Genomic DNA, 13,251 nt, shown 5'->3' on the forward strand with positions numbered 1-13,251 from the left:
GGAAATCCAACATTAATCGGTGGGATGAATGTTTCTGAAAATTTGCCAAGGCATCCGAGCAATTTTATATTAGAACATGAAAAAAAAAATATTCGTTTGATAAACAATGAGCTGAAGATTCGCCTTCATTACGCGAAAAGCCACTCCAAGGTATTGACAGATATCCTTAGGAACGACGGTGGAATTTACTCGCTGCGGATGATGGTCCTTCAGAATGGCAGCGCCACTAATGAAATTGTAATTTTCACGAGCAAAGTAAATGCATGTAATGAGTATAGTGCACCCTGCTGTCCCGAAGCTCAATTAGGGGATGGTGTATTTGAGTGCTCGGTTAGGTGAAATAAATTGAATGGCAACAAAGTTGCCATTCACTGTTCTTGTATGATACGATATGCACAGTCGTTCAGTTTTAATTGCTTGGTAAATATGACCCCAGAGTCGTTTATTTCAGATTTTATTCACCATTCATTCTATCTGAGTAGAAGTCCCACCCGCAAGAGGCTCTAAAACAACAATTACTATGCATGGAAATGATGTGCTCATCAGAGGAATAAATCCATACACTATTAAAGTACTCAATAGAACGGCGGTTTGGTACCCTAATATATATTCTTGGATTACGTAATAAATTATGCAAAGAGAGCACTGAAGGGGGTGGATCTTCCCGACTAATTTTCCCACGTTTTAATGGCTATTAGCCGCAATATTTTCTTATTATTCTCATCTTCATCGGGGGGATGCTTTCAATTTTTCTATGCATAAAAAAAGAACCATTCGATCGTCATTTTTCACAAATGTAACCGCCTGCGAAATACGGCTCCCAACCTCAAGTGCTTGTCGTATTAAAATTTAATGTTATGAAGGTAATTTACGATGTTTCGGCGCTTTGCTTTACGACCTCCGGATACCGGCCCGGGAGTGTTTCGTTGCGCTCTACGGAAGGTTCGACGAATGTCTGTATACGCACATACAAACTTCTTTCTCCGCGCCGCCCCACCCAAAGTCCCACCAACCCACGACAAATGTTGTCAGCGGAATGTTTCCACCTTTTATCCTTCGTCAACCGTAATAACGTACGGTGTTTCCTTTTTTTTCCTCGCAAACATCAACGGAGGGTAGAGGCAGTAGCGGGGGCGTAAAAGTTGTTACCCAATATGTATCTGGAAGGTCCTCGGCGCTAAAACCTAAGTCATTATCATATAATTTCAAAGTGCTGCACGGTGGAGAATTTCAACATCAATCCTTCCGAAATCGTTGCACGGAGTGTGTGTAATTGTGTGTGAGTGCGCGGGAAAGGGAGACATTCCCGCTGATTTAATTACACTGCTTAACCTCATTTCGGCGCAGGATGGCTGTACTGAGCGGATACATGTTCCTCCGAACAGCGTCAAACGGATGTTTGCGCGGATTCGTTTTCGTACACTGGTGCTGCAGGTAAAAGGCGGGCACACTTTATGCTCGGCGTATGTAAATTGTCAGCATCATCTCCAAAAATGGAAGATTTTTGGTTCATTTGGGATCCATTTGTCATGTCTGATAGTATCCTATGGCGGAGATGCTCCGCAATGAATGTATACGTGGCCTTTTCGAAACACGTAAATTTATGTCGTTCCATTTAAGTCAGCGGTGGAGAAAAATGAGCAGAACATCATGCTGTATGGGCCGTTCATTAAAATGATTCGTGAAATTACACTCGCATTTTATTATTTATAAGTACAAAGAAAGATTTTGAAGATTTTGAATTTTTCACCGTAAGTTTATCGCTCTTTTATAAAAATATAAATAAAATTGTTTCCAAAGAACGAAGTCCTACGGATCTTACGATGTTACTTCTACAGAGCGACTATAGATATTTCCTTTATTTACAATGGTGCTACATTCCATGAAGAGATAGGATCATATTTACAACATTGTTTCGACAATAAACCCGGGTCATATCTGCAGTCCGCTAACTCCAGGCCACACCGATTGTTGCCAAGTTCTGTCCCGGTCCAATCATCTTGCTCACCGGGCTTCTCATCTCTTGTCCCCATCGGATCTGAGGCGAACATCGTCTCTGCGGGGCTGCTGTCCGACAACATGCGTCACCCGTCCCACTCGTCCAGCCTTGGCGACTTTCTTGATGCTGAGTTCGTCTTAGAATTGCACCAATTCGTGGTTCATACTCCTCCTCCATACTCCGTTTTTCTGTACACTGCCGTTTATTGTTCCTAGCACTGGGCGTTCGAAAACATCTACCTGTCTAATCACGGATTTGTCCATGGTATACTTTGTAAGGGGGCGAAATTGGTTGGCCATATAAATTTTTTGGAGCCCTTGCCCACATGAGAGCGCCGAATGAACCCAGCGTAGAATTCAGAACTAAACATCGCTTCTTCTTGTGTAGTGTGCGTCTCATTTTACACATACACACACACACACACACACACAGCCGAATAACGCAGGACCTTGCAGTAGCAAAAGGCGTCTCCTGGCTGCTGTATCCTCGTCCATACTGCGGTACGGAGCACTAGCCTGGTCTGCGGCTCTCGAAACCCACCGGAATCGTAGAAAACTGGACCGTACGTTTCGGCTCATGGCGATGCGAGTTGCGAGCGCGTATAGGACGATCTCGTTGGAGGCAGTCTGCGTTATCGCCGGCATGATCCCTATTGGCATCACTCTGGCGGAAGACAGAGAGTGCTACAGACGAAAGGAAATCAGGGGTATCCGGAAAACAGCGAGAGTAGAATCACTCTTGAAGTGGCAGCAGGAATGGGACACGGCGGAGAAAGGCAGGTGGACGTATGGGCTCATACCGGTACTATCGACCTGGCTGAACAGGAAGCACGGGGAGGTGAATTTTCATCTGACACAGTTCCTGTCTGGACATGGCTGCTTCAGGCAATATTTGCACCGGTTCGGGCACGCAACGTCGCCACTCTGTCCGGAGTGTGAAGATGTGGAGGAAATACCAGAACACGTGGTATTTGTGTGTCCCAGGTTCACCGCAAGACGCGAGGGGCTGCCTGCCCTTCATGCCGGGAACATAGTAGAGAAAATGTGTCGCGATGAGGGCACCTGGAACGCTGTGAACAGTGTGATCATACACATCATGTCCGAGCTACAGCGGAAGTGGAGGGCCGACCAGCGTAGTAATAACCCCTGACCATAGAAGAGGAACAAATGCGAGGGCTGTTGCAAAGTGTAGTACCCCACGAGAGTCGTTGTGACGGAGTGCGCGTTATGTTGGAGGGCACTGCCTAATCGGCGCTCCGTTGGGAAGAGAAATCCTGCGAGGGTGGCTGTGACGGGGCGCGCGTCAAGTTGGAGGGCGCTTCCTAATCGGTTCACGTCTCGACAGGTGAGAAACCCCGCGAGGGTGACTGTGACGGATTGCGCGTCAAGCTGGAGGGCAATTCCTAATCGGTACACGTCTCGACGGGTAAGCGGAATCTGGAGAGCAGGGCCAAGAAAATGCTGGCAATGCCTGTTGGTGGATGGAGAGAGGAACATTGCGAGGATCGTTTCGGCGGAGCGAGAGCCTAGGAGAGCATCATCAAATCGGCGGGTACCCCACGAGAGTTGCTGTGACGGAGTGCGCGTTATGTTGGAGGGCACTGCCTAATCGGCGCTCCGTTGGGAAGAGAAATCCTGCGAGGGTGGCTGTGACGGGGCGCGCGTCAAGATGGAGGGCGCTTCCTAATCGGTTCACGTCTCGACAGGTGAGAAACCCCGCGAGGGTGACTGTGACGGGTTGCGCGTCAAGTTGGAGGGCAATTCCTAATCGGTACACGTCTCGACGGGTAAAAGGAAGCCTGTGCAGCAGATGTGCGTGGCGGAGTACAACGGAAACGTAAATGAGATGTATAGAGAAAAAGGGAAGGATCAACGCTAGTTAGCGTTGAAAACTCGTGAAGTGCATGAGCACAGCCGCCCCCTGAAGTAGTCGCCTAGATGTGGTCCCGGGGGGAATGAGGCTACGAGTAGAGGGCTTGGTTTTTGTGGGTGCGATCCCCACTCGACGTCTGGGTTATCCCTTCCCAGATAAGGCTGGAAGAGCGTTCCTCACCTCTATAAAAAAAAAAAAACACACACACACACACACAATTCTAGCGCCCGCTTGGTCTTCGCTCGTGCTAAGCAAAGCATAAAAACAACAGTGCGCCTCCATACCAACTGTATGCGCTTGTGTGAAGGAAAATAGCACAACAGAAAAAGCAAACCAGATTTAAGCGCGGTGTAAAATACGGCGCAAAACTCGGTTCAAAAATGGTGCTGGCAACAAAACATTCGATCTGTGTTTCAGAGCGTGCTCATTCGCCAGAGCACATGTGTATACAAGGAGTGAGAGCTCAACTGAGTACAAAAAACTTGTTACACATCAGCACCACGTTGCATTCTGAAGACTGCTTACCAGCTGTTGAAATTTTAAGCTCTTAATAATTCCGAAAGAACGAATCATGTCCAGACTGAGGATCGGTCACTCCTCGGTCTTACATGGATTCAACAGAGGACCTTTCCATCTACTCTGCAAAGTTCACAACTCCGTCGAACACTTTCTGCGTGATTGCCCGAAATATAATGATCTGCGAAATCTCCATGGAATCAGCGGTAGTATACGAGATTTCTTGAGCGACGATTCAACGAGAGTAGCAGCGCTTTTCTGCTACTTAAACGATGCCGAACTATTTTTCAAGATTTAGTGTCTGAGCAATGGATAAGTCAAGAAGATCTTTGTTCCTTCTCTCCGCAATGAAGGGGAAAAGGAACACGTGCCGGCTCCACTGGCCTGGTGCCATGGTCCGAGGACATCCTTGCCATATGGCCCAGCAAGCGAATAGCAAGCTTTTTTGTTGAATTATGTTTTGAAAATGATTTTATATGTGTTTAATTTTTGTGTCACTTGAAGTCCAACTTCTATGTAATAATGTTATGTGCAATGATTTCAACTCAACGAAACCTTGCGGCAATGCGGCAGCCCAGGAGGTTAAAGACCTCTCAAATAAAGATAAAAAAAAGTCCAAAAAAAATCGGGTATTCTTCCAACTCCCAATCTCGCCGGAGGACAATCGTGCACAGCTCTGTTTAGAGCTGGGACGAATACAGTGATCAGCAGCCCCTGATATGCGTACCAGACGCTGTTTCATGGTGTACAGTGGCTCTGATAGGTTCCCTCATTCCTGTCAACAATCGACCATGATTCCATCGGGGCTGATCTGCCGATCTTCGGTATGGTTACTCGTACCCCAGTCGGCACCACGGAAAGGTAGGGATAGAAGTTAGTGGACAGGAAGCTAAGGACCACGAGCGGGGTCTATTTTATGTCTGCAAGTACACGAAGTCCCTATGGTACTCGTGGGTCCCAAGTCGTGGGAAGAAGATCTAATATCTCAATAAAACGTAGATTCACTATAAATAAATAGAAAAAAAAAACGTAAGAGATTGCGCAGTTCGAAGACGTTATGAATGCACGCCAAATTCAATAGGGTCTCGTTCGATTTAAACTCGAGATCGATTCAACAAGCGATTTCTAACCAAATCGGAGCCTCGGGTTTGGTACAAAAACAAGCAAAATTATATCTATTTGGACAACCCAAAGCTTTATTTTCTATTAGAATAGAAAGTATGTGGAATGTGACTGGGTGTATTGACAACCAAACGAAAACTGTATTTTAAAAGTAAATCAAATGTAAATTTTGGCAAGAGACACATTCCAAGTATACGAATAATTTTAAACACTCCCAAGGCAACTAACTTTGAGTGGTTAATGACAGATAACAAAAGTAATGGATTTTTTCAACCGCAGTGATTCGCTCTCATTGCGATAAAAATCCCAGGAACGACGAGAAAAAATCAACAGTAGCGAATTTCCTGGTAACTTTATTATACACCTCTGACACGCCGTGGTTTTGTTTGATCCCGCGTCTCCAATTTGGCCAAGGTTGGACGCTTGTCAACGACTGCTACCGAAGCCGAGCATTGCATTCGCCACCAACGTGGGATGATTTCTGACCCTGGGAGATAAAATCGTGTCTTTCGTTGGAAGTATAGCAACCCAATTGAAGAAAGACGAAGTCACTGAAAAAACCAGACCTTTTTGGTGCGCGCACAAAAATGCGAACGATGGGCTCGAATGGAATGGTGTACACAGGCTAATCCCACCAAAAGCTTCGAGGATGAAGACAACACTGTTCGGAAGAAGAACGACTTTCGGAGCCTTCTTCAAAGCTGGCGGTATGCCTTGTGCACTTTCCCCAAGTATAGGTTTCATCTTTATCCCCAAATTTATACATTTCACAGCGAAATCCCGTTAATTGATTTTCCCATCGTTACTTTTGCGGGGGTCGAGCAAGGATCCGTGCAAGTAAATATTCCCTTATCCGAGGGGTGAGTGTCTTAAATAGAAGATTTAAAGTGTAGCGATGGTGAAAATATATTTGTGTTTCACCAAAATGAGATATCGTTGAGTTATGTTCTCCCCGTTTCGTCCGTTTACGGTTCGTTTTTTATCCGCATCGACCCAAACAACTGTCTAAATGTTTCCGTTCGTTTGATTTGGTTTTTTTTAGTAATCTACCCATGGGGCACAGGAAGTGGATCGAGGCCAGTGTCATCACTGTACGTGAGTGCTGTAGCGATTATTTTAGCTTCGGTTGGACAGTTTTCGCTGCCAGCCCCCAATCCGTACCCAGCAAATGACGGTCAGCGTGTAAGAAAACTGTTATTTAATGTAAATTTGTACGAACGTGCCCGTTGGCTCCAAGAAAGAGCATCCAAAACTGGCCATCTTTTGCAAGAGTGTGCTCGAACACATCCGAGACGCAAGCATCGGTACTGGTGGAAGGGAGAATACTTATTTCTGGTTCGGCACCAATGTTGGGACTTTTAACGGCGTCATCCGCCTCTATCGTCCAGAAGTGGAAATTAAGAAATCTGCTTAATTTTCCTCGCCGTTTTCGGATGGGCACCAAAGCGCACCGACGCTTGCGAAAATGCAAACTTTTCTTGTTAATTTTTTCGTCCGCTGTCGAACGGTACGAAATTAAGAACGGATCTTTCGAAACGTGACACAAGTACGTTCTGAAACAATTTGCTTAAATTACTATTAAATTAGACCCGTCGAAAGTTGGCCGTAAGGCTCAATTCGTAGGAAATCCTAAAGTGTTTAGCGTTGCGATCCGCAAACTCTGTTCGGAGGGTCATCGGAAGCGTAATGGAAAACCGGCGGTAAACTTACCTTCAGCGTGTGTTTTTGCGGTGACGTTGAGAAAGTTGTGATTAATCTCGACATTTTCGTCGATGTCAGCCTCATAGATAACCTTCTCGAAATAAAGCGGATAGTCGTTCTTGTCGGCGATACCAGTTTTGATGAATTTTGTAACTGCAATGAAAAGGGAGAGAGAAGCAAACAAACGGTGATTATTAATTTCGATTAAATTACACCGGGGGGAGAGGGAGAGATGTGCTCATTATAGCGAACCCATTGACCTGCCCGATAATTATTCCCCTCCCACACGCGCGGGTAATGAGTTTCCTGATAATTGCAGCGAACAATTTGCTGATAGGCAACCGCAATCAGTTGATAGCAATTCGTGCATTTTGGGACGCGGGGCCGGTGGAAGAATGGACTTTTTCCACATCCTAACGAATGCGATTTTTTTAATTATAAAATATTAGAAACTAATTTCAGATTTCGTACAGCAAGCAATATCGAAAAGCTGTATCATGCAATTTAAACATGATTAATTCTGGGTGGAAAATTATATCTCACAATTCATAGCTTCATGGATGGAATATAGTAAACATTATAGTTGGTATTACCATTCCCTTCTGATTTAGATGTTTCGGAGGTGTGTTTAAAAATTTTAGAATAAATTCTCTTCATGCATTTTTTTTACCGATACACAATGCATCCGAAGCATTCTATTTCCAACAGAACGGAACGAATTACACTCAACAAATAGATGAAAAAGCAATGCGCTACAAAAAAAACGAGAAGGTTGCAACTAGAAACATGAAGCCATTATATATACCACTGTAAAGAATAAGTATGTATACAGCCATTCCAAGTCAAACCGATATAGCAGTTCTCAGATTTTCGAAAAAGTGATAGTTTCGTTCTTTATCGCAATTATTATTTTTTATTTAATTTTTTTTTTTTTGGGTGCCCATTTCCATTTTAGGGTGATCCAAAATATCGACTTTTTCCCCCTTTTCCAAAAAAAAAATTATATTTTTCAAAATTCATAACTTGTGAACTACTGAACCGATTTAGACAGTCGACATATCAAATTAAAGCTAGTCATTCTCGGAAAAATATTACATTAAATTTCTGGTTTTGGCTTTTTCCCCCTTTTCCAAAAAAAAATTATATTTTTCAAAATTCATAACTTGTGAACTACTGAACCGATTTAGACAGTCGACATATCAAATTAAAGCTAGTCATTCTCGGAAAAATATTACATTAAATTTCTGGTTTTGGTTTTGTCATTATTGATTGTATTTGTTGTTTATAGTTTTTTTTTATTGGTCCCGGGAGCAAGGGCGCAATTTTTTAAATATTTTTTTCTTTTTGAGTTATGATTTTTTGTTTTTGAGATATAATTTTTGAAAGTAACCCGATGGTCCAAAAATATTTTTCCCTATTTTCCCAAAAATGATTTTTTTTGAATTTATTACTTTTGAACTACTGGACCGATTCAGATTATCGACAAATCAAATTAAAGCCTATCAGCTAGCCTTTTTTGGAAAAATAATACAATTGCCAAATAATTGGATTATAGTCACATACATCCAGTCTAGTCGCATAGAAATATTGAACGAAAACTGAAAACATAACTTTGAAAAGCCGAAAAATAACACCTCTCTGGTATTCGGATATATTATGTGAAAAAAGCTTTCTCAGCTTTCTGGAAAAAAAAATGCAAAAACATATGGCGCCCTTGGACCCGAAACGATGTAAACTATAAAAAACAAATATAATCAATAATTACGAAAACAAAATCCATTTTTATTCAGAGTGTAATATTTTTTCAAACAAGACCAGCTCATTGGTTTTAACTCGTTGTGGTCGTCTGTCTGCTCTCAGCCACCACAGCAAGAAACCATGCTAATCTTATATTTTACTCAACCAAGTATCAGTTTATGTTTTTCCTAAACGAAGATTGTTGTCTAGTGAACCTGTTCACGAATCAATACGGTGCTCTTAAAGGTAATAGATAACAGTACACAGCATCAAACAAAGTAGTCACCCACACAAGACAACGCACAGTCAGGTATGGGCGAAATCGCATCGAAATTCGTTCAACAACACTCACTCACAGATAAAACTCACCCTTCTATTCTCCGTTTATGCCTCACTTTATTTGAGACAGAAAATAATAACCTATCATCTTCGCAAAGCTCATTCACGAATTCAACGGAAAAATACTGTCTCGATTCCGCTCATCTATTCTCAGGGAATTTTGCATTCTCTCATTTGCCTCTCGGAGTGACGTTAGATGGTGAGAGAATCAGATTGGAAACTTTTGCTTGAGCCAGCCAGTGTCTCTGTGATACAGTTTACATTTAATTATCGTACATGCAAAATCGTTTGTTTTTCACTCAAATAGCAATCAGCGGAGCATCGATCGCGGCAGTAAAATACCGGCAGGTAATTGAAATCAAGTTGTTTCCTGTTCACTATTGTAATGAAATGTTTTTGTTTATAGTATGAAACGATCTAAGCCAACGCAAAAGACAGTATTAACCCAAGTTATTGGTGTGCGGGAAGGTAAATTCATTTGCATTGCCGATAACAAATGCATTTATGAGCAAAAAGTGTTGAATTATGGGAACTTCAAGCGGCATATTAAAAACAAACATCCAAGTGTTTATGATAGGTTGGGGTTGCTATCGTTTGAAGCTGTTGATTCTGATTCATCGACAGTCAACAAAAAACCTAAAAAACTATTAGTGGAAACAGACAAAGGCAAACTGATATTGGGAACCATGCAACTGTTAACTGAAAGTCATATGTCATATAATTTTTTTGAAAAAGGTTCATACAAAACTCTTCTTGAGTCACAGTACGTAGCTGCAGGTCTTCACATTAACAGGAAGACAATCTCAGACTTGGTTGATAAAGCTGCTATTCTGATGCATATTTTTGTTAAGAAAGAAATGGAAACAAAATTAATAAGCCTCAAAATTGACAGCGCTTCACGTAAAAATCGCCAAATATTTGGTATTAATGCGCAGTACTATCACAATGGTGAAATGTTATTTCGAAATCTTGGTGAGTTTAAACCGTCTGTAGACACTTCATCAAATTTTGAAAGCATTTTTTCTCAACTATTTCAACTTATTTTTCTTTGCAATTAATTTTTTTCAGCCCTAAAGGAAATGCATTTTCGACAGACGAAGGAAAATCTAACAGAAACATTAGAGTATGTGCTCAACCAATATGGTGTTAAATTGAACCAAATTTATTCTGTCGCCCACGATAATGGTAGCAATATGGTGGCGACAGTTGGATTGTTGAAGAAAATGTTAGAGAAACCTAATTTAAATAACTGCCCACCAATTAATTTGCTCCTTGCTAATGAAGAAGCTTGTGACATTTTCGAGCATGCTGATGATACTTGTAATGACACGGATGACGACGACGACAACGAAGCTGTATCTAAGTATCAGTATGTACTCCATCCAATAGTGCATTACCTGCAAACGATTTTTTTGATAAAAACCGAGAAGAGACACGATTTGTTGCACCAGGCGAAGAAAACGACGACTCTGAATTCGAGGGAATACTTGATAGTACGCGATGTGCGGCGCACACGGCTCAATTGGCTGTGTGGGATGTCATACGTCCATACAAAGAACGTATCGCGAAGATCCAAGGCATAGTTGTAAAGCTGCGAAACCGTAAATATCATAAATGTTTCAAAACTCACGATGCTCATCTACCTCCTATCGCCAATGATACAAGATGGAATGGAAAGTATCTAATGGTGGCATCCCTACTTAAACAACGGAAATTTTTCAATTTGTTGAAGACAAGTTTTCCCGAAACAGGTGAAATCGTATTATTTCCAAATATTTTCATTTTGTATACCATTTTCATTTTGTAGATCTTACTCAACACTGGCCATTCATCGAGAAGTTTTGTGAAGCCTTTGAACCTGCTTTCATACTTACGCTTAAACTGCAAAAAGTACATTGTGCATTGTCTGAATTTTACACGTATTGGCTACAGTGCCAAGCAAACCTGGATAAATTAAAAGCCAACGAGCTCGCCGTACAATTGTTAGAGACTTTCAAAACACGAGCTCAAAAACTGGTTAGTACATTGCAGTTCAAAGCATGCATGTACTTAGACCCTAGATATAATTTCTTGGGTGCAAGGCGTATATCTACGGAGGACAAAGCGAAAGTTCAGGTAAGAATTGTTTTCGTCATTTGATGAATAACGATTATTTGATAAGAAAAAAGTTAAAATGTATTAGCTTCCTAATTTCACAGACATTTCTCCTCAACTTGCATCATCGACTCAATGACATCGAAGGTATAAGAACAGAGCAGACTGCAGCTAGTGAGCCGCAGGACGATTTGGATATATATATCTCGTCATTTTTTGAAGAAGAGAATATTCCGATGGGACTATCACACTCTATCGACCAATCAATACTTTCTCAAATCAAAGAACTGGAAATACGGGAGAAAGTACCAATAATTCAGTCCACAATACATGCTGATCCAAATGCTCAATTCGATTTACTTAAGTATTGGGAATCGCAGAAAATAACTTCACCGATACTGTACCGTTTAGCGATGGTAGTTTTAGCAGCCCCTTCTACTCAGATATCTGTTGAGAGGGCTTTTAGTGGCCTAAAACTAATCCTCACAGACCATCGAACGCGATTAAGTGAAAATTCAGTGGAAAATTTGCTTGTGTTGAAACTCAACTCAGATCTACTTCCTAAAGTTGCTGAAATGTTGAGCAATGACATCGGATTGCAAGCTAATATAAATCTTTAGCTTAGTTACCTAAAACATTACTATATATTTATAATGTATTACCTGAATTGATGCTCAGATAAAATAAACGATTGAAATCATATACAATGATCTATTTGTTCCGTTATTAGTCAATTCCCATTCTATTTTATTTCTTTTGAGACAATTTCCGTTGTCTATTGAAATACGTTGAAGAAAACAGTACGTAATATAGGAATATTTAATACTGCCTTCCATAGGAAATTCCTAGTTATTATTTTATGTAAAATATTTGATAAAATGCACGTTTCAGTTTTAGACGTTTCAGATTCTGACATTCTTATTTGAGAATCCTTATTGGATTCTTCCCTATATTCTGGTGAGATTATCTCATTAAATCTATTTGTAAAGGGGTGCTGCAATGACACTTGCAAAAAAAATGGATTTGTGTTCGTGATTATTGATTGAACCTGTTTTTTTTTATAGTTTACATGGTTTTGGGACCAAGGGCGCTATATTTTTTAATATTTTTTACAAAACATCCAAAAATCAGAGATATATTCTTTTTCGTTTTGGAGTTATGATTTTTTAAATTAACATGTTTTTAGTCCTCGTTCGATATTCCTCTGTGTGAATAGAATTTCATTTTTCTACAAACGTGATATTTTTTCAAAGAGAACTAGCTCATTGAATTTAATTTAATATGTCGATTATCTGAATCGGTTCAGTAGTTCAAAAGTTATGATTTTTTGAAAACGTCATTTTTGCAAAAAAGGAGGAAACTGATTTATTTTACTATCGATTAGCTTTGAGAAATCGTAATTCAAAAACGAAAAAGAACACATCTCTGATTTTTGAATATATTATGTGAAATTAAGAAAAAATATAAAAAAATACAGCGCCCTTGATCCCGAGACCATGAAAACTAGAAAAACCAAATATAATCAATAATCATACGAAGATACAATTCATTATTTTTGCAGCTGTAGCATATTTTTCAAAAAAGACCGGCTAGCTGGCTTTAATTTGATATGTCAATCATCCGAATCGATTTAGTAGTTCAAAAGATATGAATTTTTGAAAAAAGTCATTTTTCTAAAAAAGGGGAAAAATTAGATTTTTCGGACCACCCTAAATTGAAATGGACACCCTTATGAAAAAATTAAAAAAATACGGATCTGATATTTTGTGATAAAGAACCAAACTTCCACGAAAATCCGAAAACCGTTATATCGTTTTGGCATGGAATGGCTGATATATAATGCTGATGGAGATACAAGGCTTGAATGCTAA

At 40.7% G+C, this 13,251-nt stretch overlaps 1 protein-coding gene across 4 annotated transcripts in view; it reads right to left on the bottom strand.

Annotated features, from left to right (window-relative positions):
• The window catches only part of LOC129774911 (neural-cadherin-like), a 1,140,595-nt gene that overhangs the window by 268,969 nt on the left and 858,375 nt on the right, over window positions 1-13,251 (bottom strand). For all 4 annotated transcript variants that reach the window (XM_055778980.1, XM_055778981.1, XM_055778978.1 and 1 more), the window contains one exon: window positions 7,220-7,363. In XM_055778980.1, coding sequence (XP_055634955.1) covers window positions 7,220-7,363 — 144 coding nt within the window. The remainder of the gene's footprint in view (window positions 1-7,219; window positions 7,364-13,251) is intronic.

The sequence above is a fragment of the Toxorhynchites rutilus genome, chromosome 3 (assembly GCF_029784135.1).
Source record: "Toxorhynchites rutilus septentrionalis strain SRP chromosome 3, ASM2978413v1, whole genome shotgun sequence".
NCBI classification, from domain to species: domain Eukaryota; kingdom Metazoa; phylum Arthropoda; class Insecta; order Diptera; family Culicidae; genus Toxorhynchites; species Toxorhynchites rutilus.